Source organism: Fusarium venenatum, assembly GCF_020744135.1.
Source record: "Fusarium venenatum strain MPI-CAGE-CH-0201 chromosome Unknown EDB82scaffold_1, whole genome shotgun sequence".
In the NCBI taxonomy this organism is placed as follows: Eukaryota; Fungi; Ascomycota; class Sordariomycetes; order Hypocreales; family Nectriaceae; genus Fusarium; species Fusarium venenatum.
Window position 1 is genome coordinate 2,653,265 of NW_027072129.1, and position 24,268 is coordinate 2,677,532.

The following is a 24,268-nucleotide window of genomic DNA, read 5'->3' on the forward strand; positions in this document are numbered from 1 at the left end:
GCCTGTGAGCAGGCTTGAACTACTTACTATGACTTGGGTGGTAAAAACCAAAAGAAAGCAGAAGTTGAGCGAAGATGCATTGACATGTACCTGCCTATGTCAAACTCCAATTAACAAGCCTTAACTTGCAGCTTGGCAAATCAGTTAGATCTGAGCAGCCCAAGTCTTGACAAAGATCACGTGCACATGTCTATCTTCAAGCTGGGGGCGTACCTACACCGAAATAGGGAAAGACTTTCTGTGTGCTAGGTGAGCAAAGGTAAATAAAAACAAATGAACAAGACAAAAGCATTTGCTTACAAGATAAAAATATACATCTAAGTGCTTTGATTGACGCGTGACAATGGCGAAATAAGAACAAACATCGAATAAACTCAATATGAATTGCGCATGAAGAACTCACTTACCGGTCCAAGGTAAGGAAGGCAGGGTAAGCATGGAGTGCCTCTGATAAGAGAGCGCCTGCTGCGATGCTTGTTTGTTTACTGACCGACCATTTTCTACTCGTACCTGGACCACCACCTGAACTATCTACCTATCCATCTAGTCCTCCGCCAACCCCAGTTTCTAAACTCTGATTTCTCAACTACATACTTACGTTTACTTTCAAAATGGCCACTCCTGTACGTGCAGCAATATTTAAGATTACCTTGACCATGCACATAGCTAATCTCCATCCAGCCGATTCCTGCCAACCGTCTCAAGCAGATCGCCACCGACGTACGTTGCTCCCCCAGACGATGCTTACCGCCGACGCTGGCAACACATTATTTTCCAACACGCGCGTACTGATTTCAACAACAACAGGCTTGCAACAGCGCCATCGGAAATGCTGAGTTCTACGACCACGCTAAGACTGAGCAATGGAACTCGACAATCATTGTAGGTTGAAACGAAATCACTACGCCGAGTTCGCATCAAATACTGACCGCATACCTATACAGAGCTCTGTGTTAAAGGCTGTGATCTCCGAGTCGACCCCTGAAGGTGCTTCCGCTCCTTCGTTCAAGTTCGCCTGCAACAGCACCATTGTGCAGCACCTCGTCCCTACATCCGCTCTGAACAAGCCCCGTGGCGGCACCGAGACCCAGGCCCAGGAGCCTCACATCTCCACCAGCTCCGAGGCTACTGCTACCGACGGCAAGCCTCACGTTGGTCGACGAGGAATGCACAGCGCTACCGGTGCCTACTGGGACGAGAAGAAGGACGGCATGTGGACTTTCAAGTACGACGGCGGCGAGGGCAAGGGCCTGGACGTTGTTGTCATGCTCATCTGGGTTGCCATTTGAGCTGTAGACAAAAAGATGGGCGCCCATGGACTCTCGTCCTGTTCTGAGCCGAGTTAGCTTGCTTCTGACGTGCGCGACCCCTGATTCAGCTATGGCGTTGAGGGACTTGGGAAGCGTGACATTAGGACTACGAAGGTTACGATCGAGCTTCCGGTTAAGCTACCTGCCGACGACTTTGGTGTTATTGCAGACCTTGGATGTACAAAATGCGCTGGAATTGATAATATTCTACAATGCCAGACGGCTGGATCCAGCCACGATTCTTCCGTTTATGGTGCCGCTCGCTGGGTAATGTTGAGACTGAAGTAAACACACCTGAACATAGAGATCATGCATAAACTTTTGACCTTGCACTTTAACTCGCTTGCGCTGCGTGAAATGACCAGGTCCCTCGTCCAAGCATTGGAAGTAAGTAACTCATCTTTCTTTTGATGTTCGAAGCTGAAAGGACGGCTGGTGTGGGTGAATGGCGAAACTTTGGTTTGCATCTCTCCGTCATCGTATGATACGATTACCGGACTGAAGGAATAACATATATGTATACAAAAGAAATTACCTACGTGGCGGTCGATTGAAACACCACATACTATCAGTTTGGCATTATTGAGAATGCAAGTTTTGATGACGATGACACCTTTCTTTCTTTCAGCATTAGAGTTGTACTGGCAGGTTTTGGAACCCCGTTTCCTACAGGAGGGCGTAGTGCTGAGGTAAATCAAATGGTCACCAACCCGTATCCAATTAAATCACAACTGTCTACCTTTCTGTACCTGCTGGGAACTGCCCTGAGCGACGAGTATCGATTGCACAAGATGTGCAACCACAAACGATCCTTGGACAGTTTGTTGTACACATGATCATTTGCACAACCAAGCGGTAGTTGTCTACCGACTTGAGGTGAAGATTCCAGAACTATCTCCCGACCATCGTGCAACAGCGCACTATACCATCGGGGGTGGTAGAAATCAGGAGATATCGCCCACGCGATGGCCCTTATTTTGGCATCAGATAAAGCAAGCAACTACTGACCCTTGAACAACAATACGGTAATTGTATGGACATGGCTGTCAGATCATATATAACATAACAGGCGGTGTTCGGGTGCGACCGCGCATTGGCACAACACCATGGTGACTGCCAACGGTCCATACCTGCATAGCGTTGTGTGTACACAAGTATTGAACATTACAGGTCATCTAATGAGAAACGTATCTGCAGGAGCTGCAGATGAAGTTTCTACAGGTGGCTTCCACGCGACAGACACACAGACCCTCCTTTCAATCCTTCTCGAAACGACAATGGCCACCATATAATTGATTGACAACTGATAGTTCAGCTTGGCAACAGAGATCACAAAGCCATAGATGCATCGATAGCTACCTTACAACACACCAACATGCTGCACGTACATGTAGGTGGGTATTGTAGTGTTGCATCGGGGCCGGATGGAAACTTCATCGGCAGCACAACGGACGATCACGACTCAATCCATTTTAACCAGATGTGCCGCGTTAGACATAACAAAGAAATCACTTAGCCTCGGGGGGAGTGGGAATTCCGCAACCACCACCAATTCAATACCATGAAGTCGGAAGATGAAATTGCTTCAACAGCAAACAGTCCTATAGCAGTACTTCCTCCAACTAGCAACTGCAGCTGCAAACCCAATCCCGCTCACATGATAGTCAGACAAGAGACAGTCTCTTGAGAAGATAGAGCTGTTGATAGACAGATTTTGACTTTGATGCCGGCCTATGAATGAGCATATCGATATTTTTATTTTGCTTAGTCTTGATTCAATCTCGATCTCTAGACTCTTCAGCTTTATAGTCCTTTCGATACTGACTTCTTGCTACTAAAGAAGCATCAAGATTTGTCCAGACATTAACGACCCTGAATGACGATCGGCTCCGCTCCGCTCCGCACTCAGCGGGTCTCTCTCTTGGTGCGCTTGAATTGAGGGGACTAGGGGACTGTAGCTAGTATCCATAATGACGTTGAGACTGGGGTTGAGACGACTTTCTTGGACGACGGCTTCGACATGGACGTCGTTCCGAAAGGATATCAGACACAGAACCTAAGAAAGGAGGTTGCACGGTCGCTGCAAGATTCGTTGTCAGTCAGTCTATCACACCAAGACAATAACTAGACCTGTCGCGTTTTCGGAAGGCTTGAAACATGAGAAAGAGGTGCCTGTCAGGCTGTATTTGGGTACGATCTTCCCCACATGACATACTGTACAGCACTCTGCGACATCACAATCGTCTGGGGAAAGACTTTTCTCGCTTCTTCCCGTCGTACGATGACAAGCCGAGGACCAATAGGTACTGTATGTAATAGCAGTAGGTAGTACATTGTTATGGCTTTTGATCACCAGGCCCAATTCCCGAACATGGATCGACCTCCGGATAGACTTTTACCGTAGTACATATCATAGCGCCTTGCCACAATTTCTCGAATCAGGGCCCCCGGTATCGCGCGGTCTTCGGCATCACCATTCTAGGTACATCAGATAGCCAGTAAAAAAGATTGATAGAGAGAAAAAATAGAGGTGGGAAGCACACAACTGTCTGTGCCTCAGACAATCTAGCCATGATAGCATTAGCTTAAGTCCCTGGGCCTGGCCTGGCAGAACCAAGACAAACAGAACTTCCAATCTCGAATTGGCCCACTATGGTCCCGGGACCCATCACACCACCCACCAAAAACCAAACGGCGTCGACCGACCATCGGTTTCCGACCGGCGCTCCTGGCCTGGACAATTCAATCTTGTCGTCAGTTGTCTTTATAACCGAATCGCGTCGCCACTTTACAAAACCAGCCCCTGCCCTGTATTGAATTTTCATAACAACAACTTTGAATTTATACCCTCTTCATCTGCTCATGAACTTGCTAGTGAGGCTCCAACCTCATCAATACTCATACAGCCGACGCCGATATACATAACATCATCACACGCATCAAGAAGTGGACCACTCCCCTCCAGTTCACCGTATTCTCAATCCACATTACATCACATTATATTATATCACAGTAACTGTGACTGCACTCAGCAACCATACGCACTATACACTTGACATTGAGCAAGAAAGCAACAATGGTTCAAGTACTGACTGATCCCACATTCTCTCCCGCCGGGACACCAACCTACGAGGCCACCGATGGTCCTCTCATGAAGCGTCCTAGCCTTGGCAGGACTGACTCATCAACATCGATGACCCGAGAGGAACATGCCAAGCGGATGCAGGAACTCAACAAGAAGAGAGGAATGATGAAGGCACCCAGACGAGGCTGGTCAATGACCGACTACCAAGGCGACCATGTCGCTGCATCACATTCTGGCGCAGCCCACATTGAACGTCAAGCTCCTATCCCTGAGAACGACTCTCCTTCTCCCACCGAACGTCAAGAGCCTGTATTCCCCGAGGCTCCAGTTGAGAACCGCAAAATCCAGGTTGCCCATCGACCCAAGTTGCCTCCCCCTCGCCGTTCATACTCTGTGATGGACTATGAACCAATCCCACAAACTCAGCCACAGCCTCCTAAGGATCATACCCTACTGGACCTTCCTTCAGAGCTTCACTACACTATCTTTGATCACCTCGACCCCATTGACAGTGTTTGTTTCGGTCTCACTAACTCCAACTTTTACGATATTCACCGACGATTGCACGGCACTGTGCCCCTTTCCAGTCGGTACTCGGGGCCAAACGACATGGAATGGGCTTGGCGAGGAGCTGGTCCTCTTGTTCATCGACAAGAGAGAGATCCCGAGAAAGAAGGTACCATTGAGCAGCTGCGTGTCAAGGGGCAAGTTTACTGCAGAAAGTGCGGAATCTCGCGATGCGAGCTACACCGTCATCTCAAGGACTGGATGCCCGAGGGCTCCGAGTACTGCTCTATCAAGGAGAGCTTCGGAAAGCCCGCTGGTGAGGACTCAAAGCCATACTGCTACATGAAGTCACCCAAGAACCCACACAGATGTGGACGCCATGGAGGAAAGAAGGGCCAATAAACATTCTAGACCAAGACAAATCAAGAAGAAACAGGTGGAACGATAGAACGAAAACAACCCAGAATGGGTATGACGACATGAAAACAACGACGACGGCAAGAGAGCCGACAAACTCTGGATTTTTTGTTACTTATTAACGGTTGCGACATCATATGAGGAACATTCGGTTATTAGCATGTGCATGCAATTTATTTTTATTCAAACTTCGCAAGCATAGATGATAAATGTCATTTTTGGCCAAATCACTCAAAAGCACAATGAGGGGAAGACTCAAAACAGCAGGTGTAGTTGATCATTCTCATATCATGGCATGACGCAATTCAAATACCTTTCCTATTAGTGATAAGATGTCATTGCTTAAGAACCAAAAGCACAAATGGAGTGATGCCTCGGTGCAAGCGTCCGGGTTAGTCGGGTAAATAATAGATCGACTTATGATGCAATTTTAAAGATGGAGATGGATCTACCAACATGGCTTAAATTCCACGCGCGTCAGAAGCTGGAATAGACGTCATGGCTCTTACCTATCGGTATACGTTGTCACTGGCATATCGGATGTTAACAGTAACAAACAGAATCTTTCTTGTATAGAGCTTTTGTTATCATGTGTCTCTAATCCGTTATAGAAAAGTCTACCCATTCCGTTGTGTATGGTGTAAACTCGTCGACTACCCGTTCTAAACTCTTCATCTAACAACAGAGAAGCGAGTAGTAATTCTCTCCAATCCGCTCTACTCTAACCAACAGACCGACCATGCAAAGTTGCGCCAACACAGAAATTGACCGAAAAACAAAAGAAGAAAATACCCGTCTGCGTCCAAGGTGTGTGTCCCTTTATCATAGATAGTGGAAATTACCCGAATCCGTTAACGCCGTTCCATAAGGTAATAATGACAAACACCACTCATAGCCATACTCTGCCCCCTTTGGCAGTGAAATAGAAATAGAAACGAGAATGCACGTCGTGGTGCTCCGATGTTTTATCTGGGGTCCTTCCAGTTGGGTGTGCAGTCGCCCTTGGCATCAATCCAGTCGTTGATGCCCTGGACGAACCAGCCGCTCGTCCATTTCTCCTCTGGCTTTGGTTCCCTGCGAGGCTTTCCTCTCTTGAAACTTTTGGCAACGCAGCAAACGTTGTTGTGGTAGCGCCATTGGAAGCAACGGCGGCTGCCATTCCAGTTCTTGTCGCCCCTCTTTTGGTTGTAACGGTTCTTGATCATTTTGTTGCGCTCATTGTCATCCTTGAGGCCGTAGTAATCATTCTCAGATATGCCGAGGCCATCACTTTCACAAACCTTGGCACAATGCTCTTTGGAACGGTGCGCCTGCTGCTCGACGGCATTCTTGTCACCCTCCTTCCTTTGTCGATTCCTTTGGTGATCCGAGGCCTTGGCTTGGGCGTCAGCGCCGAAACCGATATAGCAGACATCATCAGATAAGTTGTCCCATTCATCGTGTTCCGATTCCAGCTTGGGGGCCCAGAACTGATGGTACATTTCCCGGATTTGAACAGGGCCCTATCGTTTGATGTCAATTACTGTTTTCCTTTTCACAGATAGTCATAAAACATACCTTCTTCTGTCGAGTCTTCTCAAAGTGCCAGGCATTGCTGACCTCCTCGGGGTCCATGTGGTGCATAGTCAGGAGGGGCTCGCACCAGTGGTTGTTACCAAAGGGCAAAGTAACCGGCTTCTCGCCGTTGAACATTGGGTGCGCCTGTTTGACTTTCTTGCCTGTCTCCATGACAGCAAGGGACATGAGGTAATCGCCACAACATTCGTGCGTGGCCATCATGTCGTACTTGTGTGCCAGGTCAGGGATCTGGGCCATCTTCCTCATGGTGTCACCATGGATGACATAGCCACTACCTCCATGAGCAAAGGGCTTGCCTTTGAGCATCGCGACACTTCCGACATACGGAGTCTCTGTGCCATTGACCTTGTTGCGAAGGTACCACACCAAGTTCGGCCAGAAGACGTAGGTATCGGCCTCAGCGAACACATACCACTCCTTATTAGGGCGCATCTCCCAGGCTTTCTCAACCATATGGAGGAATTTGTACTTATCAAGATTCCAGCCATCCTTGCCGGTCATGTCGGCGGTGCAATACTGTTGGGGGATTGGGCAATCAACCTGTGCCTTGTAAAGATCAAACTCTTTTCGGCCTTTCCTGACATCGTCCTTGACATCCTTCAGGACATCGTAGATTTGGTACTTATCAATTTGTTGGTCCTGTCCGAAATGGTTAGCTCAGTTGTATCGCTCATGGAACTGTGGCTTGATATAAAATTCCATAGGTGGCGCAAAGGGTCCCCCTGCGTCACCTCCCTTGAAAATCCAAAAATAGTTTACTTACCAAGTCAGAAAATAGGAGATAGTCGTCCAGACATTGCAGACTCGTCAGGAGATGGGCCGGGAGCTTGGTGAAAGCTTCAGTAGCACCCGTTTTCATGACAAGCATGATGCCATCCGTATTAGGGAATCCTTCGCAAACACCAGTCCAATTAGACAGAGGGCCCGAGGGAACATCCAATTCTGCCGTTTGTGAAGGGGTAAACTCTCCTGCGACGCTGGTCGTGGAGCTCACTACTTCAGAAGCTTTAGTTGCCGTTGCGCCATTGCCGTCTTCGTTTTCCAGGTACTCATGTTTCTGCGCCAGGTCAGGAACCTTAATTTCGCCAGGTCGCTCATCATCGTTATCATGAAATTTATTCTCGACTTGATGGGGCTTGTCGCTGTTTCCCTTGTGCTCGTTGAATTCATCACCCTGCGGCTTGATCTCAATGCTCTCTGGTTTGTTGGTCTCTTCAGGTGCCTCGCTGTAGGTTGGTGTGCTGTGGATTTGTATGCTAGGGGGGAGTTCGCTCTCGGTGCTGCGATCGACTTCAAGCACTGATCCATCATCGTCATCGTTCAGTCTTCTATCGCCTTCTGGCTGCTGGGCTACAGAAGGCGTCTCGACGTTCTTGGGGGGCTCTTTGTCCTCCTCGCCAGTGTATTGGGGTGAGTCTGTATCGTAAGAGATCTCTCGGACGGGTTCTTCATCATTTAATATTTGCTCGTTGGTCGTTTCGTTGAGGTTGGCGACGAAGCCTTCTTCGACATCGTAGGCAGCACCCTCATGGCTGAGATATTTTGTCAGATGGCCGTAGACGCCCGGGGAATCGTCGCTGAGTCGATGGAGGGGTATAACAAGCAGCAAGGTCAGGACGACGAGTGTGACGGTGATCAACCTCCAGCCTCTAGGGGTTCTCCAGGAGGAGCTTAAATGAATACCCATTGTCAAACGCTGCTGGTGAAAACAAAACTGGAACAAAATACATGTAAGGAAGGATGGAGTGAAAAGAAACGAAAAAGGGAAACGAAAAATGAGAGTGGTGCTGAGAGGCTATAAGTTGCAGCGGCCTGTAAGAAAGAATGAGGGCAGGACAGGGATCGAGATAATGTGACGACAGCCCAAGAAATGGAATTCGACAAAACTGGGATCACGTTTTGTGCAGCTACTCAAAAGTCTTGTCCATTCATGGATAGGATGGGTAACGTGTCGACAGATACTATCGTCTCCACATCAGCTTATCCTACCACTCCTTCGTCTCGTATCTGTTTATTCTATTTGCCCGATATCTGCTTGCCTGAGAACTTCAACACTTTCGTAAGTGAAGCACAAGCCTGGGTTAAGCAAGGGCTCTCCCTAGTCTCTGATCACTAGTCAAGCCCAGGCTTGACGCGGCGTCCCGGGAGCCGCTAACCCTGTCTTGATTCTGAGTGGGCAATCGTCTACATACGATTCAGGGGTGGTACAACAGCATTCTACTGTATACACTGCCACCATGACGGGTCTCAGCCGCATTGGAATGCGTTCGTCTTGAGAGGGATTCTCTAAATACGAGTAAACGCCCGTAATTTCAGAGGGGTTGACTTCAATGTAGTGCCGCAATCCATTGCCGATGAACGTTGGAATGCCTGTACCTAAGCGGTTCTGTCCAGAGCGTGTGTAATTAACGCGATGTACAGGTTCGCCGTAATCAAAACTTTGCTCCCAGCGTACACTAAACGACAGATTGCTCATGGTGCCTGGGCGTCGCCCCAATGCCAATAGTCAAACCTGTGGCTGGGAATCACAGTTTCCGAATGTCCCGGAACGAACATTTCAAAGTTGGCCCCTTTTTCCATTATCCAATACGGACGTGTGGGTATGTTATCAAATAGCTCGAGGAAGAAAAAGAAGTAGCAGAAGAAGAAAAAATGATCCCTGGATCTAGCCCGGCATCAATAGTTTCTGCTGAGATTGTTTCGTTTATCACCGGTAACCATCAATAGTGCCATGTAGCGCTTCTCTAGATGCGCTTTAGATCATGTCAGGGACGCCAGGCCTTGACTGAGTGGGGGTTCTTTTCCTATTTCGCATTTGCAGCCGTTGATGGCTTGCAGAAAAAAGGGACATAATTTTTCTGCCCCTGTGGCTTGCAGCATCTTTCAGCGCAAGTTCAGCTGCCAGACGCAATACTTCGAGTAGCCGTTGGGCGAAGGCTGAGAGTAATCAATTACAGAACTCCCCTTGTCGCCATCCCTTGCGCCAAGATAGATATGCGCCATGTTTTCCTTATGGAGGTCTGGACAGCGAACCTACGTTTCAAACTTATCTGAAACCCAAGTCTGAATCCGCCACAGACCCCGGCCAGACGCAAATGACGATCACATCACTCTGCAGATTCTCTCTTAATTATAGTTGAAGAGACGCGCGTAACTAATCGTACTGCAATTCATGATCTTGTCGCTTGTGTGTGCCAAGAGAGATCTTCGTGAATATGGCGTTTAGCAGCCAGCTGCCCATTAGCCATTCGAGAAAACCATTCTTTGCGATTTGATCGGCTGTCAGAAGCTGTAACACTTCTGCTTACCTGCTTGGATGCTGTATAACCTGTCTTTGTTCCACGTGCACCAAGGCGGGATGTCGGTTGGAGTGTGCAGTGCAGTTGTATCCGATGGAGAACAGCCCCCGACTACACATTGATTGGTGGCAGAAGCGGATGTTTGATGCAAGATAGCACGTACTCAGCAGGATCGAGGTCTCACATAACGCGATTATCCGCATGAGGTGACGCTGCAGAAACATGGGGGCCGCGGACTATTCAATGCACGTATGGGGAAATTGCGTGACATGTTTGCGGGGGTAATGATGAGAAGATGAACGATTAATTCCAAGAGCAGGTGTTGATTAAAAGTCAGCCTGAATTCGACAAGACTTGGTTATGGTGTTAGTGTTTTAGAGATCAACGCGCTTAACAACAGACCAGTTGCTCCTGCCTATCGCCGAAACTGTCTGATTGATAAGATGATAAGCATCTGCCACCAAAATGGTAAGAGCAGTAAAGATCAACCAAGGTTACTAAGGGAAACGCGCCAAAAACTTCCAGCACGTGCAAGCTAGGCACTAATCCATTAATCTTCCTTTTGAGCTTATCTTTATGTTTCTGGGGCTCCAGGTTCTATGTATTGCTCATCATGGAGATCCTTATACAACAGGCTCATCACACTACATACTGTGCTCATCGTTTAGCAGTTTCGAATTTCGATTTGCGCGACTTCGATCGAGTCATCATATCCAAACGTGCGGCGCCATGGAGGCCAAGCAATTGCGGTAAACGGCTTTACTCAGCTCGGCATCTAATCGCACCGCTTGCGCCATTCCTTCCAAAGTGGTTCCGACCCGAACTCTGGTTCGTCCATGGCTTTTCTTCATAGAATCATAGACTTTTTGTTTACTACCCTGCCAGGGTCTTGCAACCCCGCCCCACCGAGGAACGATCCGAACAAGACAGTCCGGATCGAGCAGCTAACGAGGACCCCTCTTCTCTCTGAATGGTGTTAGAGAATCTATGATGCAGGATTCGTCAATAGACAGAAGCCTTTCCAGGGCAGACGCCCAAGTTCCAGAGATGACACTGTCCAGTCTCCTGTTTCTTGCTCGATCTGAAGTCTATTAAAGAACCGCGATAGTGATAGTTAGGCCCTCCGGATAGAGCCGGACTCTTGTCGCATCCACTCATCTGAGGGACTATGTCTGGATCGGGTTGCTAAAGGCTTTCGCAATCGAAATCGCGGCCAATTGGACAAGGACAAGCTCTCTTCCTCCCCAGATCTCGCTTTCATAAACGTAAGCTATCCATGACTCTGGCCAGGGATCGAGCAATTTCTTAAAGACGCAATCCGCCATCTCGATTTTACTTGACCAACATTAGACCTTCTCTTCTCTCTTTTCCATCTATACTTACTGTTGGTTTCTGGCAGTGCACCGCCAGGCTGTGATCTTTTGGTCGCTATCAAACTTTGTTACCCAACCACTCCCGTTGAAGATAAGGGTTTTGTGGGTTTCTAATTCGCAACGGAAACATTGAATCAAATCAACTACATATTGTACGAAAACCTATACAGTCAAAGAGGCGCTCGGCCATTACGACGAAAGGCCAGTCGGTTTACCCCAAAACGCTATTTTTGCTTTCAGGTTTCCCAATCAACTCACTTTCAAGTCTCGGTATCATGACAACTTTACCGCAACCTGGCCACGGGCCTGTCCAGACAAGTGCAGTTGTGGTACTCGGGGCTTCCTCATGCCCTGCCATGCCTCCTCCCTCTCCTCCTACCCCGTCTTCATCGCCGCCGGTGGATGCTTTTTGTGAACCCATTGACCCATTGGCTTTGGACCGAGAGCTTCGAGGGGAGTTTCAGACTAAGGACCAGCGTCTTCAGGATGGGCTCCATGTGCTCAACACAGAAGCAGTAGCTCTAAGGAACCTTTCACGGCTTTATGAAACAGATCCTGTAGCCCGCGATGGCTTCAGTCAGACAGTACAGGCTATCACACGACAGCAGTCAACAAATGGAAAAGTTGTTGTCATTGGTGTGGGCAAATCTGGACACATCGGACAGAAGCTTGTGGCCACTTTCAAGAGTCTTGCCATTCACGCTGTTTTTCTTCATCCAACAGAAGCCTTGCATGGTGATCTAGGTATTGTTGGGCACAACGACACGCTCATGTTCATTACATATTCCGGCAAGACTCAGGAGCTTCTACTCATGCTACCTCATCTTGATGAGTCTCTGCCAACTATACTTCTCACATCACACACAACACCTGACACCTGCGAATTCTTCAAGCACCGACCTAACACAATCCTGCTTCCTGCACCAATTCCAGAGCCTGAGAAGACTTCGTTTGGTGTATCCGCTCCTACTACATCGACAACTGTTGCGCTGGCCATCGGCGATGCAATTGCAATTACGGCTGCAAAAGAGATGAACGCAAACATTGCATCTCTTTTTGCAAAGAATCATCCCGGTGGTGCTATTGGCGCTGCAGCTCGACAACCTCAGACCATCGGGGAAATTGCCATCAGCTGGTGCGATATTCCACCCGCGGCGGAGACAGTGGAATCCAGTTTGGGCTTCGACTTGCTACGTGCAGGCCTTGACTCTTCGACAGGCTGGGTCAGGGTACAGGATCATGTTGCCTCACCCAGCACGATACGTGGAATTGGAAGACATGATTTGAATAAAAGCTTAAAAGACATCCCAAGCTCTCTCGTGTCCAAGAGCAGCATGATATCACTCTCTTCGGACACTGCGATTCGTCAAGCACAAATCATCTTGAACAACATACAGTCGTCCTTGGATGATGAGGATCTGGTATGCACTCGTGAGTCTGTCGTGGCTGTATTAGAAAGGGGGAATCTGGTAGGCGTTTTGGAAGCTGGCAGCATTTTGGATTTTAAAACTGAGGCACCTGTGTCGAGATGAGAGCGAAGGCCCTCGGGCTAATGTTATTAGGCTAGAATTCTGTCTGGCAGGTCTAGACTTGATGTATTATGGAAGCGCATTGGCGATTATGACTGGGAATCATTCTGGACGGATGTCTTTGGGTAAAGACATTATATGGGGTTTGGCGTTTTATAGACAGGTATATGAGCATTGGACGGGCAGTAAGCACACCACTGTAAATCTGGATACATCCTTCACTGCATCAATTGATCTGTTCACTTCAAGTCATATCCTTGTTACTCAAGTATTGTGGTGCTCAGTCCATAGACTAAGGTGGTGTGCCAATATTGTCTTGGCCAGGCACGTATGGACGTGTTGAATGACAGCCTGAAGCCATTATGGTTTTATTAATTTGGGAATATTCAGTTAAGTTGATAAATGCCCAAAACTTACAAGGCACTATATTTTGAGTGACGAGAAAATCAATGTACCAACCTGCTTATAAATTCCTTTGTGTTTACCCTAGAGTATCGATGTCCACCTGGTTCTCAATTAACTATACAACCCAGTAAGTTTTGCAGCACTACAGAATTTCACGTGCTTATACAGGAGCCTCAATTTACACAATCAAGATTGCGGTGAGTTTGTGGCGTAGTGCATGCATCTTTGGGAACCATTAACGGCCTCGGCATATGCACAGTTCATGGCGAGAACGGGCATTAGGTATATTGATCGTGCTGGCTAATGCCGTAGATCATTGCCTCGAAAATTCCTTATCATCAGCAAACCATGCCAAGTCACCACAGACACTGGACCAGATTATGCTGGGAGCTGTCGATGCACAAAGGCTCACATGGTTTGTGACAGTGTAGCAATTGTTGTCAACCTGACAAATGTTTAGATTATCTTTGAGCATGTTGCCACAGCCTCAGAATATTGTTCTATTGTCAAGTTCACAAATCATAGCATCTTTGAGTTATACTGACTTGTCAGAAGCTTCTCTCAGGACACAGCCACTTGTAACTCATTTGATGACACACGAGTTCTAACGTTGGGGCTATTTTAGATCCACAAGCCCTCTCATGTCAGTGATACTTCCGCGTCTACCAAGTTGACCGATACTTAATAAGCTTGTTGGGTAGGTTGTTTTAGTTTGTGGGCAGTAATATGGGGTTCATATTCGGACCCTTTCTGACTTGATGTGGTCACTTGACATGTTACCCTTTGTGTGAGGTGAACCAGGACCTGAAGCACGCACATGCATGCAATACCACGTCGCATAGTGGGAATGCTGTTGTTTGCAGGCATCCATGTCTAAACAGTACAGCGCAATCGGTGCTGGCAGTCAAGCAAAATTATGGTCTAATACTCGTCACCAGTGAGCATGACCAGTGCGTAGTCAAAGATCAATCTCCTCTGCAAGTGAAAAGGATTAGTGATTCTAAAAGCATTGGCTTTCCGCACTGGCGACCGGTGTATGTGATCAATTGGTTATTTGGGCAGTGTGTGATGGAGGCAGATTATGGATGCCCTTCTTTGAGTCAGGGACGGGGCTGGCGGTTGGACGGCTGAGTCAAGTTGTCTGGAACCAGAGATCTAGAACACGATCACTTGTTATTTGCTTGCATGGAACATGGAACAAACTCAGAAGGTGCGGGAATAAGACAAAGACCTGTTCAGGGCATGCCGTTCTACCCGATAACGACGGGTGTCAAGAGTTAATCTGGCAAAGACAGGCATGACTGATTACCGTTTATGGACTACGAATTACATTCCTCTCGTAACTTCTGCAATGGAAGTTCCACATGCATCGCACACGCACGGTCCATAGCTAAGGCGGCTGTACGGGTTGTGGGTAACATACGCAACATACCCCTGGAGGATATCTTATGTATTTCATTAGAAGGGACCTTTGTCGAGAGGCAAGTTCTGAGTTGCCTACTCTGTATATATACACACGGATATAGCAGGGGCAACTTTCAGGGTCTGGCCCGTAATAGAACTGGGTTTGCTCAAGATGGATGGAGACAAGACGGGGGATACCCATAGAAACCCCCAGCATATCGTTTATAAGAACCAGAAGCTGAGGGATGAGGTTATGCCACCCCATGGTTTACCGCATAGGTAGGGGTAGAATATGCATATTGACAGACCGAGATCCCAATTTGGTATATCTGTATCTGCAGTGCGTGGGATATTTACGTATAGGCTCTCAGCTACCATAACTCGCTCGGCCAATTATGTTTCTTGCCGTGCTTTTCTTCAGACAGCTCATAAAGTCCTCGAAACCATACACACCTCGGAGCCCCATTCGTCTTTGGCGCAGACAAGGAGGCTCAAGGTAATCATCCAGGAACAGAGCTTATTCACTGAGCCGCAAAGGACAAGGGTCGCGAGACGATTGTTTGCCAGGGCCAACCGTTAGATCGTTGCTAGTTATTTTACGGCGTGTATGGGTACATGGCGGCTAAATACCATACGACCCGCAACGATCTCCAGGCTCAAAGACGTTTATCTGGAGCAGGTCTTGCAGACAATGTTGCATATAGTTGCACATGCCAGAAGTTGCAGGGCGGATCCTAAACAGGTTTGCCGAAACGAGTTTGCCGAGACAAGAGACAACAAGAGAAAACTATCTTTGTACTACACTCGTTAGTGCATCAAAAATAGACAAGAGCCAAATCGCGTATCTGTTTCCGTGGCCATCGCTTATGGTGTCGACAGTGGAGATGGCGGCTCAAGAGAGCCAAGCCTTTTAAGGCGGGAGGAAACTTGGAGCTCTCATAGTGATGGTTAAGAAAAAGACCATTGGCTTTTTTTTATTGATTCTCCTCTTTTTCCTTTTGTCAGGTTCCTGTCACTCCCAGCGGATTAAAGGTTTCCTGTTATTGGGTGGGCCCCTGCCAAGCTTCCTTGTCGACAAGACAGGACCAGTGAAACCAGCACATGGTTGATGCAAGCATGGAGAATGGTGAGAAATGGTGCACTAAAATTCCTGGAGAAGCATGATGACGGAGTACTGTTATGGGTACTCTTGAGCCTCCCAGGGCTGAATAGTAGACAATCGCCTGGACCGTTATGTCTACTGTCAACGTCCCACAATGAAATCAGAAAAACTTGCGAATATGTACGATGATGGCCGAGACTCACTTTAGCCGGGGAGTCATGGAAAAACGCCACTCGACGTCCTGCATCAAAGCAACCCATAGTTAATCGATAAAAAAAAAGACAAGGGTTCATGACCGTGGATCGGGTAGGCAATGTAAGAAGAAAGGGTACAGTTAACTACCTCTATCCCACTTTGAGAGAATAGCTACATCCTTAGTAGGTACTGCCTAATGTTATCAATAGCTGTCGGTAACAATAAATGGAAGGAAGGCCCCGTTTGTAGTAGTTGCCAAAAGAACATGCCTACCTTTCAACTGTTGGTAAAAATTCGGGCCTTTCCCATGGGAGTGATTTCTGTAAGAAGCTGGCCTAAGCCTACTTAGCCTAGGTACCAATCTACGGCACCACATTGGATCAATCCTACTGTATCACGTTTCCCATGATCGAAGCCGAGACATACATGCATACAACACGACGCGGCACTGTCTGTACGGTACTTTTGAACTTTATCCGCTACCAAAAAGAATTCTCCTGGCGACACGGCATGGCACTCTTTCTTTGGTGGGAACGGCTTTCTAAGTTGACGCCAGGAGCTCTATTCTCTCTACCCCTCTCTATTACTAATTCATTAGAGTTAGACATCTCCAGCCGAGATATGGCACACTCCCTGCAAGTGCAAGTCACTGATTAAGAAAAAGGTCCAGATTATCGCCGTGTTTCGTCTATGTGCATACTTTTGGCACTGAAGCTTGCCTGTGCAACTGTTCCGCTACGACGAACACCAAAACGAGGACCCTTGATCCTCCACCGTCTCCAGAACCCGGAGACCCACTACCCCCGTCCTTCAGGTCGACTGGTAGAGTAGAATCCAGTGCATATGTACCTAGCTATAGTAGGTTAGCAGGTTAGGTTGTCTGCGTTACGCTACAATGGATTGATGGGTCAAGCCAAGTCTAGGATCTTGTCCGGATGGGCGTTACCGATGCATACAAAGCACGCGCTGAGTGGATAGACTTGACAGGAGTGGTAACAGGTGGAACAGGGGTGTATGACCGAATGGCTGAACGATAACTGACTGCAGATAGTTATAAACTTGAAAAGTTTCCCACGCATCGTCTCGCTTGAGCTTGTCCGCTTGTTACTCTTTGCACTCGTTTGACACAACAAAAAAGGGAAGAAGAAAATCATCCATCGCCAACAATTCATATTATCTTCCTTATCAGACGAGGGATCTAGCATTTCAAGCCTCTCTTATTACCTGTACACTGTTTTCGGCATCCTCAGAAGCCGTGCACTTGTCCGAGACAATACTACCAGCGCACCCAGCTACTCTTTGAGGAATTGCCTTTGATTGACTTATCTGCCGCTCATTGAGAGAGTGTGTGGTTCACCTTGACTAGTTCTGCACTCTTAAAAAAACTCTTATCTCACTCAGTACGAGGGGAACCATCCTTGTCGGAGAATTGAGTTCACAACTAGGTTGGGTCAGATAACAGGTTCTTCCTTGGAGGGACTCACTCGTGTTGATAACGAGCAAGTCCGATATAACCTCGGTCTCATCTACTATCGAGTCTTGTCTTAGTCAATCTTACACAAGTCTCAACGAGTTTATTGCAGGCTACATTTGCAACTTGATTTTAGCTCGCAACCGTCGCAACGCCAACGCCCGCAGAAACGGTTCAAGTCAATTCGAAGTGACTCTCTGGTCTCCACATCCAGCTGCTAAAACAACCCAGTCCCCTGCTTGGGCCACCGACGATAGCCCCAGACAATTGCCATTTGGGCCTTGATGACCCCATTGCCTGTCCTACGCAATAGGCCTTATTTCACGAGTCTGGACCTCGAAGCGGGCTGTGTCTCGAGCCAAACAATCTGTGCCTCATATCTCGGGTACGTCATTCCCTTCAGACTCTCTTGACTTGACACCTCCGTTCCTTACATTCTCGCCCCTGTCACTCTCAAACCATCGAATTATTCTTATTTTTCACCTAAGGAACGAATCATCACAAATTGTCTTGGCTTGCGCATTTGACTTACAACAACTGTTTTCATCCTTTAATTAACCTATAAAAAGACAAACTCCTACTATCCGCCATCGGAAATTTTAATCTGGTCTTGGGCAGCGTCTACCGCTCGCTTCTCCTACCTACCTATTCAATTCTGCTTTGACTCCCCCTCCGACTCGTGCTCGAATCGCGAGGACTTGGACAAGGCAATTATAATTGCTCGCTCCTGCCAGTCCTTCTCTTCCTAAAAATCAATTGTCGCGATCGATATGAAGTTCGGGGAGCATCTCGAACGGGAATCCGTTCCAGAATGGAACCTTCGTATGTTGAACCCCCAATCTCATTGGCTCGATTGCATCAAATTGACTGATCGTTTCCAATCCAGACAACCTCGACTACAACTCCATCAAGCATGAAATCAAGATGCACACAACGCGCGACCAGGCTACAGCCATGGCCATCCCGGGCCAAAAAGACGAAGCGTTGAGTCGATTCGAAGACGGCTTATACATGGAACTTGGTCGCCAGCATGAGAGATTACAACTATTTGTCTCAAGCAAAGCAGACGAGATATCCCGCCGCTTAGGTATGTTTCTGACTTGCAATTGTGCGCCACAGCTTGGGCGGCACGCGATCGCATGCCTAAACTGACATCCCTACTAGAGTATCTTGAAAATAACATTGGTCGATGGGCGTCAAAGAACCGAGATGGGCTTGCCGATGATTCAGCAATCAAACACCAGAGAAGGTTTACCAAATACGAACGTGAGCTTGTCCGCTGTGGCGGTGACATCCAAGCCCTCCAACGCTTTGCCAATGCCCAGGCCGTTGCTTTCCGAAAGATTACTAAAAAATATAAGGTGCGTGCGCCATCATGGCTGCAAGGTACAAGCACATTTGGAGCATGAACTGACTGATTGGTTTTCCGTCTGCAGAAATGGACTGGTTCTACAACTCTTGCCACTCGTTTATACGAAAACATCCTCTCCGATCCTAAAAGCTTTACTCGTCGCGACTTCTCCTCCCTGCAACAGCGATATGACGACATCACCTGCACTCTCAACGCCGCTGCTCCCGTATTGAGTGAACCTAGCTCGCCAGAATCAGCAGCTCATCCTTATCGCCGCCAATCCCTCGCAGGTTCTATCAATTCGGCGCACCGTCATTGTACCAACCGTTCTCAACCCACCTTCGAATTCCTACCCCCGGCACATATGGATGAGCCGGTCAAATACTGGAACGAATACGACAATGGGAGCGAGTGCGCGGACAATAACAGTGGATATGCTATTTACATAAATCCTGAAGAAAGCACCAACTTCCCTGGGTTTGACTATCTGCACGGTATCTTTACAATTCCTCTGAACAAAGCAAAGGGTTGGTTTAAGCACAGTAAACCCGGAGAGCGGCAGGGTCTACTCGGTGCAAACCATTCGCCTTACCAATATTCCAGCACAACTTTTAATAGCAGCGAGTCTGACGAAGAAGCGGGATATGCCAGTTCAGACGGCTTCCCCACAAGCGGATACGCGACTCATTACGCTCTTCCCAGTCTCGGCCAACAGCAGGCGTACTTGTACCGTGAAAAGACGCTGTTTTGGGGTACTGTCAGTTCCTTCGCCGTGTCGTTCCTGCTTCTACTTATCACTGGCACCCTCATCGCTACCGGCCGACATAAACTCCGTGCCGAAGTCGATGCAGGAGTCACTATTGGCGTTGTCGCAAGTTTGTTTGCCTCTTGTAGTGCCCTCGGTATGACGCTGTACCGGCACGACCAACTATCCTTACCACACCTCATGGCAGTATGGACTACCTTCATCGCTTCTTGTATCCTGAATGGCATGCTGCTAATACTTGTTGTTGGAAACTCCCCGTGATATTTCCGGGACAACTTTACTATATCGAGATGTATGGCTTGAGAGATTGTAGCTCGACACGGGCTTTTTTTTATTATCGGGGCTTTCTCTCTCATAATCTACTAGGCGTTGAGCGTATATCAGGAATAAGCATTGGTACTGAGGCGTTCTGTTTCCACGTTGCGGAATACAAATTTGATCATGTACATAAACATGTCTTTTCATATACACGCACAAGTTCGACAATAAACATATAGAAATAATCGACCTCGCTGTAGAGCTGGCACAACAACGGTTATTCAGAATTATGCAGCAGTGGCTTAAAAATGTATGAAATTGCCAAATATGTTCTTGATTCTGTCCCAGTAAATTCACCACCCGTGAGTGTCCCTTCTGTGAAACGCATTATATATGTGCGAGGCTTGCTCGTCGCAGAGCTCGGGCAGACAGGACTGATCCGCCCGCTTCAGTCATCCATGAAGCACCATTGCGTCTCATCAGAGTCCGCTAGAAACAGTTCAACCTTGTTAACAAGTTGTCCTGTACAGAGTCAGAACTTGATGCGTTATACTGCTTTATGCTCCATGGCTCGATTCTTGACAGTGTGTTTTGCCAGTAGCCTAAAAACTTACCAGCAACTCCCCATCTCTTAGCAAAAAAGTGCAATGACGCAAAGATGTTGTGAAATCGTGTATCAGCTTCGGGGATTAGATGCTCCAGGTGACTTAACACCATGAGGCAGTGGTAAGCTGAGTAAGGTGTGACAGGTGAACAGGGAGCAAGGAGGTGAGGTCGATGGGCAAGCTGGTCGTTGAGGTCGGTGGTGGTGTCGGCAATAATGCGGATGGTGAAGTTGAGACCGGCGATGGCTTTGGGCGCGATGTCGCCGGCAGTTGGGGAGAAGGGTCCGGCGGATGTTATAGTATTGGCGGCGCGGAGTTGGCGACAATAGAGGAAGAGAAGGAGACTGCGTCATTGTTAGTTTGGTGCAGGGACGAGCACCAAGGTATTTCTGCTACTTTGACTGATCGGTTGAGCTTACCATGTGCACGTCGCGAAACATTCATAAAAGTCACCCCAACGAGAAGTCTGCATGATCATGGCCTCTACCAAAGCCCTAGTTGCAATATCGAGCTCGACATACTCTTCCAACAGAGCATTTGGATTCCCCTTTGGTTTAGGAGAGTAGGCTCTTGTGTAAAGCATTGCACATTGGCAGTTTCTCTGGAACGGTCCAAGGGGTACCGAAGGTGCAATACTTGCAGGATGTCGCTGAACGGAACGTGTAGGCGACTGATTCTGGTCATGCCAGATTAAGTTGCTCGTCGGCAACAAGTCATCTGCATCCGGGGAGGGCACCTGAAGTGGCATGTGGATAAGAGAACAGTCAACATGAATCAGACGATCCAACACAAAGAGACTCCAGTAGACGCAGCGACGTTCTTCTTCTTCGTAAGGTATATTAGCCTCCCGTTCGGCCTCAACATACTTTCCAGGGCCAATGTGCAGAACGACAGCCATTGTATTGGCATCTCCAATACTGACATAGGCACGCATGACATCACCATGTCCGAACTCAAAAAGGGCAAGCAGGATGGAGCACTGCACAAGCTCAATGCTAGGAGCAGAAAGACCACGAAGGACACTCAGAGCGCGCTTGGCAGCCCTATAAGCAGGCATCTCGATCATATCCTTGCCCTCATTGACGTTGGTGCTTGCAGCAGCAGCCTCATCGTCGTACTGAGAGACGAGTTGCATACAGACAATCAGGAGAGCGACAGCAGGATCGCGAGGACCTTGATCCGCACCGGAGCCAGAATTGGAACTGATGCTATCGGTGCGAATAGCGAAAAGTTCCGGATGAACTACAGAAAACCAGGGGTTCATGGTTTCGAAGTAGCGCTCAATGGCCTCACGCCAAGGAATATTGCGTGAAGACAGCAATGCCATGATCATAGGGCTGGAGACATCGAAGGCAGGATCGAATATACCCTGTCCGTAAGCTTCCTTGGGTGTAGATCCTGCAAGATAGCCTGGTTCCACAACAGCGGTAGTTGGGGCCGTGTAGATAAAATCGTAGGAGCATGTAGTTGCAAGCCTGAAAAGTCAGTTCTAATCGAGGAAATAGGAAAAAGATTCAGGGTTAATAGGAGGAAATTTGCGCACCTAGTACAGCGAGAACAAGCAGGCAATGCTTTGTCACATTTCTTTTTAGTGCGAGTACATTTTTCACAAGCTCTGTGAGCGCGTTCAGGCTCCATCGGAGACTCAGAGCCCCGTGAGGATGACACGGAGCGAGACATGATGGTTCTTCTTCTGGGATCCGTGGTGGCTGATATGTAGCCCGTAAGATGGGCTTAAGCTTGAATGTTTGTTTGGTGGGCGTAAGTGGTAGGGAGAGCCAAGCTGACTACGCTTTTAATTATGTCAGATAGCAAAAAGTAGTGGGAGAGTGTGAACTACCCAAGTAGAAGATTGTGATAGTTGTATACTTTGGACTGGTGCAAAGATGTGGATACAGTTGTGGTATACTTGAATACAAGATAGATGGGCAAGCGAAGTCTAGAGTGATAAGCAAAGCTAGAATTGAGAGTGGTGGCTGATATTTATAGTAGTACTGGTACTGGTATCAGAGGAGAGAGATGGGAACAGGTACAGAGTGTAAGAGAGGACGAGACTCGAGTCATCAGAGCCGGGGATGAGGGCTATTTGACGTTGAGTCTCGATAGAAACAAAAGATGATGCCCCCCCGGGCCACGAAGATGGATAGATGTCGATGGGGCTCTTGATGCTTCCAGGCCTGTGGCCAGAATAGGCCTGGGGGTGGTTGCAGATACCGTCCAGTCCCGTATTGTACGGTACGGTACTGTATGATATGGTCTGAGAGTAGTAGTTGTGAAGAATGATATGGATCGCCTCAAGGTTGTACTGCGTAGTGCTGCACTGCGCTGTGCTGTACTGCACGTTGCGGAACGGTAGTTGGCAGACCCGAGAGACGGGCTCTAGGTGCCTGCCAGGTTCCTGGTCTGGCAAGATTGACAGGGTCCAAATCTAAGGATGACGTCTAATCGGTTAGTAAGCTGCTGACAGGGGTGGAACAGTTGTAGGTTTGAGGCTGTAAGAAAAGGCTGAAAATGTTGATTTGAAAGGATGGGTAAAATATTGGAAATTAGGACCTGACGCGAATAGAGTCGAGTCCTTGCCCAGGAGCGTAATAGTACCCATGTAGGTACCTGCTAAGGTAGGTTGGAGTTTGGCCCCCGCTCTTTCCATACCTACCACAGGTCGGTACTGTAGTGCAACTAGGATGTCAAATAAAAATGTAAGAGAGTAATGATACTAATGATGCAGGTGCCACATATTCTGTCTATAACGTTGTGACGCAAAATGGCTGTAGGAAGGTACCTACCTAGGCAGGGCTTCCAGCAGGATAAGACAAAATGAATTGCCTTCAGTTCAAGTCAATAAGTGCAGCCCTAACCGATTCCCCACGATGGCTGTGACTCGGACAGAGATAGCTCTTTCCGAGGGGTAGGTACCCAGGTAAGTATGGCGAACCTTGGAATCTGTCGGTACTATGCTGTACAGGGTCTAGACGATTGCGGTTCCAAATTCAATTGATTGATCTCTGTCCCATTAATCATATCTCATGTCTCCAAAATGCCGGGTCGCACGTCACACTGGTACAGTCGTTACGGTGCCTCTGCACCAAAGCTTACATAGTACTAAAACCGTCCTTCTCGTCGGTTCGACTATGTCTATTGAGTACAAGGAGCTACCTTGGTGCTATAGTGCTGTGCAGACTGATGGAGGGAACAGAACGGGGAGACCGCTGACTCTCAGCCCAGTGAGGCCATGTCAGCTCGCAGTGGATGCATCCAAAATCTCTTGCGATTACCATGGACCCCCGGGACGGTTGCTAGCGCCAAGCTTAGCTGGGCTTAGGTTCAACGGGGTCTGGAGTTTAGTCGGGGTCGACTTAATCATGCCCAGCTAAGCAAGCTGGTGGCATGACAGCCCAGTGTGGGAAGTCCAGTCAGTAATCACTATCCTAGATCTCGATCTCGCCCGACACGACAACTTGCGACATATCAAATCACTTATAAAGCATCATCGAGCTAGAAGCCCACTTGCCTTTCTAGAAGCAGCTTATTATTGATTACCTAGGCACAACAATTTACACAGGCATAAACAATGAATGTCCAACATTCAACTTTAGCGGAATGACATCAGCGA

The 24,268-nt window shown here is 48.0% G+C and overlaps 6 protein-coding genes across 6 annotated transcripts; 4 read left to right on the forward strand and 2 right to left on the reverse strand.

Annotated features, from left to right (window-relative positions):
• Positions 1-258: 258 nt before the first annotated feature.
• On the forward strand, positions 259-1,424 carry EDB82DRAFT_24607 (Tctex-1). The gene is made up of 4 exons (XM_065607301.1): positions 259-623; positions 682-720; positions 808-882; positions 945-1,424. The coding sequence occupies exons 1-4, from the start codon at positions 612-614 to the stop codon at positions 1,287-1,289; spliced, it is 471 nt and encodes a 156-aa protein (XP_065465408.1). The 5' UTR covers positions 259-611; the 3' UTR covers positions 1,290-1,424.
• Positions 1,425-4,260: 2,836 nt separating this feature from the next.
• Positions 4,261-5,794, forward strand: EDB82DRAFT_24752 (uncharacterized protein). The gene has a single exon (XM_025731545.2). The coding sequence runs from the start codon at positions 4,387-4,389 to the stop codon at positions 5,302-5,304; it is 918 nt and encodes a 305-aa protein (XP_025590559.1). The 5' UTR covers positions 4,261-4,386; the 3' UTR covers positions 5,305-5,794.
• EDB82DRAFT_24751 (uncharacterized protein) lies at positions 5,795-8,740 on the reverse strand. Its single transcript, XM_025731544.2, has 3 exons — positions 7,661-8,740; positions 6,877-7,536; positions 5,795-6,821 (listed from the first exon to the last, which is right to left on the reverse strand). Exons 1-3 carry the CDS (start codon positions 8,582-8,584, stop codon positions 6,285-6,287), a joined length of 2,121 nt encoding a protein of 706 aa, XP_025590558.1. The 5' UTR covers positions 8,585-8,740; the 3' UTR covers positions 5,795-6,284.
• A 2,656-nt stretch (positions 8,741-11,396) lies between these two features.
• EDB82DRAFT_24941 (uncharacterized protein) lies at positions 11,397-13,245 on the forward strand. Its single transcript, XM_025731542.2, has one exon. The coding sequence runs from the start codon at positions 11,845-11,847 to the stop codon at positions 13,099-13,101; it is 1,257 nt and encodes a 418-aa protein (XP_025590557.1). The 5' UTR covers positions 11,397-11,844; the 3' UTR covers positions 13,102-13,245.
• Positions 13,246-17,954: 4,709 nt separating this feature from the next.
• Positions 17,955-20,206, forward strand: EDB82DRAFT_25014 (uncharacterized protein). The gene is made up of 4 exons (XM_065607314.1): positions 17,955-18,497; positions 18,562-18,762; positions 18,840-19,036; positions 19,112-20,206. Exons 1-4 carry the CDS (start codon positions 18,446-18,448, stop codon positions 20,051-20,053), a joined length of 1,392 nt encoding a protein of 463 aa, XP_065465409.1. The 5' UTR covers positions 17,955-18,445; the 3' UTR covers positions 20,054-20,206.
• Positions 20,207-20,275: 69 nt separating this feature from the next.
• On the reverse strand, positions 20,276-22,713 carry EDB82DRAFT_25076 (uncharacterized protein). Its single transcript, XM_025731539.2, has 5 exons — positions 22,496-22,713; positions 22,199-22,438; positions 21,075-22,130; positions 20,665-20,999; positions 20,276-20,572 (listed from the first exon to the last, which is right to left on the reverse strand). The coding sequence occupies exons 2-5, from the start codon at positions 22,333-22,335 to the stop codon at positions 20,499-20,501; spliced, it is 1,602 nt and encodes a 533-aa protein (XP_025590554.1). The 5' UTR covers positions 22,336-22,438; positions 22,496-22,713; the 3' UTR covers positions 20,276-20,498.
• Positions 22,714-24,268: the final 1,555 nt, after the last annotated feature.

What these genes read in the sequence shown, in the direction of transcription:
- EDB82DRAFT_24607 (XM_065607301.1), top strand. An exon ending in TCAAGCAGATCGCCACCGAC is followed by an intron (nt 721 to 807) that starts GTACGTTGCTCC and finishes CAACAACAACAG; the next exon opens with GCTTGCAACAGCGCCATCGG. An exon ending in AATGGAACTCGACAATCATT is followed by an intron (nt 883 to 944) that starts GTAGGTTGAAAC and finishes ATACCTATACAG; the next exon opens with AGCTCTGTGTTAAAGGCTGT.
- EDB82DRAFT_24752 (XM_025731545.2), top strand. Translation starts at nt 4,387, where the DNA reads ATGGTTCAAGTACTGACTGATCCCACATTCTCTCCCGCCGGGACACCA.
- EDB82DRAFT_24751 (XM_025731544.2), bottom strand. Translation starts at nt 8,584, where the DNA reads ATGGGTATTCATTTAAGCTCCTCCTGGAGAACCCCTAGAGGCTGGAGG. An exon ending in ATCTCCTATTTTCTGACTTG is followed by an intron (nt 7,537 to 7,660) that starts GTAAGTAAACTA and finishes CATTTCGGACAG; the next exon opens with GACCAACAAATTGATAAGTA. An exon ending in AGAAGACTCGACAGAAGAAG is followed by an intron (nt 6,822 to 6,876) that starts GTATGTTTTATG and finishes ATCAAACGATAG; the next exon opens with GGCCCTGTTCAAATCCGGGA.
- EDB82DRAFT_24941 (XM_025731542.2), top strand. Translation starts at nt 11,845, where the DNA reads ATGACAACTTTACCGCAACCTGGCCACGGGCCTGTCCAGACAAGTGCA.
- EDB82DRAFT_25014 (XM_065607314.1), top strand. Translation starts at nt 18,446, where the DNA reads ATGAAGTTCGGGGAGCATCTCGAACGGGAATCCGTTCCAGAATGGAAC. An exon ending in CGTTCCAGAATGGAACCTTC is followed by an intron (nt 18,498 to 18,561) that starts GTATGTTGAACC and finishes TTTCCAATCCAG; the next exon opens with ACAACCTCGACTACAACTCC. An exon ending in CGAGATATCCCGCCGCTTAG is followed by an intron (nt 18,763 to 18,839) that starts GTATGTTTCTGA and finishes CATCCCTACTAG; the next exon opens with AGTATCTTGAAAATAACATT.
- EDB82DRAFT_25076 (XM_025731539.2), bottom strand. Translation starts at nt 22,335, where the DNA reads ATGTCTCGCTCCGTGTCATCCTCACGGGGCTCTGAGTCTCCGATGGAG. An exon ending in GCTTGTTCTCGCTGTACTAG is followed by an intron (nt 22,131 to 22,198) that starts GTGCGCAAATTT and finishes CTGACTTTTCAG; the next exon opens with GCTTGCAACTACATGCTCCT. An exon ending in TGTTTCGCGACGTGCACATG is followed by an intron (nt 21,000 to 21,074) that starts GTAAGCTCAACC and finishes ACAATGACGCAG; the next exon opens with TCTCCTTCTCTTCCTCTATT.